The following is an 815-nucleotide window of genomic DNA, read 5'->3' on the forward strand; positions in this document are numbered from 1 at the left end:
TCAGCCACCATTCATGGCAGGCAGACCATGGTAGTATGTGGGTGGAGGGCCGCTTGGACCATGACGAAGCACGAAAAGGAATAGCCCTGAATAAAATGTGTTACATTATACTGCCCAGGAGAAGTGAATTGGTTCTTTTTTATCCCCAAATCACTGTCACAAAAACGAATGGAACATCTAAACTTTGGCATTGTAGTCTCTCAAGCTGTGTTATGTTGTGAACCAGTTTTCTTGCTCCTTATGGGCAAACTGTATGCAGACTTGTGTCAGCAGTGGCTAGGGAGTCTGCAGTTTTTTTTTTTGTTTTTTTGTGTTTTGCACTGTAGCGAGGCAACTATAGAAGCTGTCCTAAAGCACTCAAAACTGACTCTTGGGTGTGGAACACACACATGGTAACAATATGTACACATTCATTTGCATGATTGTACTTCTGATGGCTAATACCAGCTGTAGCTTAACTCCAGTGCTAGGTTATTGTGAAATGAAGTTTGGTAACTTCAGCTTGGCTTGTTAGCTAATGTTTATGTCTGTGTTTTTTCCAGATTCAACTTCATCTATTTGTGAATAATGAATCGGACGTCTCAAAGAAATGTTTCTTCTCTTCGGCATTTCACACATCTGTCTGGCCATAGGGAGCTCTCATAGGGGCTTCCATTGTCAACCATGAGTAAGGAACGTCATGCCCAGCACCCCTCCAGTGCGCTCACTCATTTCGCAGCCAGTTTCACCAGCCAGAGCACTTCAGCTATTTATTTCGTATTAGAATAAATGTGCAAAGACACTAAGCTTTAGCTTAACAGAATCTGCTACCAAGA

At 42.3% G+C, this 815-nt stretch overlaps 1 protein-coding gene across 1 annotated transcript in view; it reads left to right on the top strand.

Moving 5' to 3' along the window:
* Positions 1-572, top strand: part of LOC119436204 (cleavage and polyadenylation specificity factor subunit 5-like) — a 33,418-nt gene extending 32,846 nt beyond the window's left edge. Inside the window, exon 7 of the mRNA XM_049656233.1 lies at positions 543-572. Coding sequence (XP_049512190.1) covers positions 543-564 — 22 coding nt within the window. The 3' untranslated portion in view covers positions 565-572. The remainder of the gene's footprint in view (positions 1-542) is intronic.
* The last annotated feature ends 243 nt before the right edge of the window (positions 573-815 follow it).

This window comes from Dermacentor silvarum, chromosome 1 (assembly GCF_013339745.2).
Source record: "Dermacentor silvarum isolate Dsil-2018 chromosome 1, BIME_Dsil_1.4, whole genome shotgun sequence".
NCBI lineage: Eukaryota > Metazoa > Arthropoda > Arachnida > Ixodida > Ixodidae > Dermacentor > Dermacentor silvarum.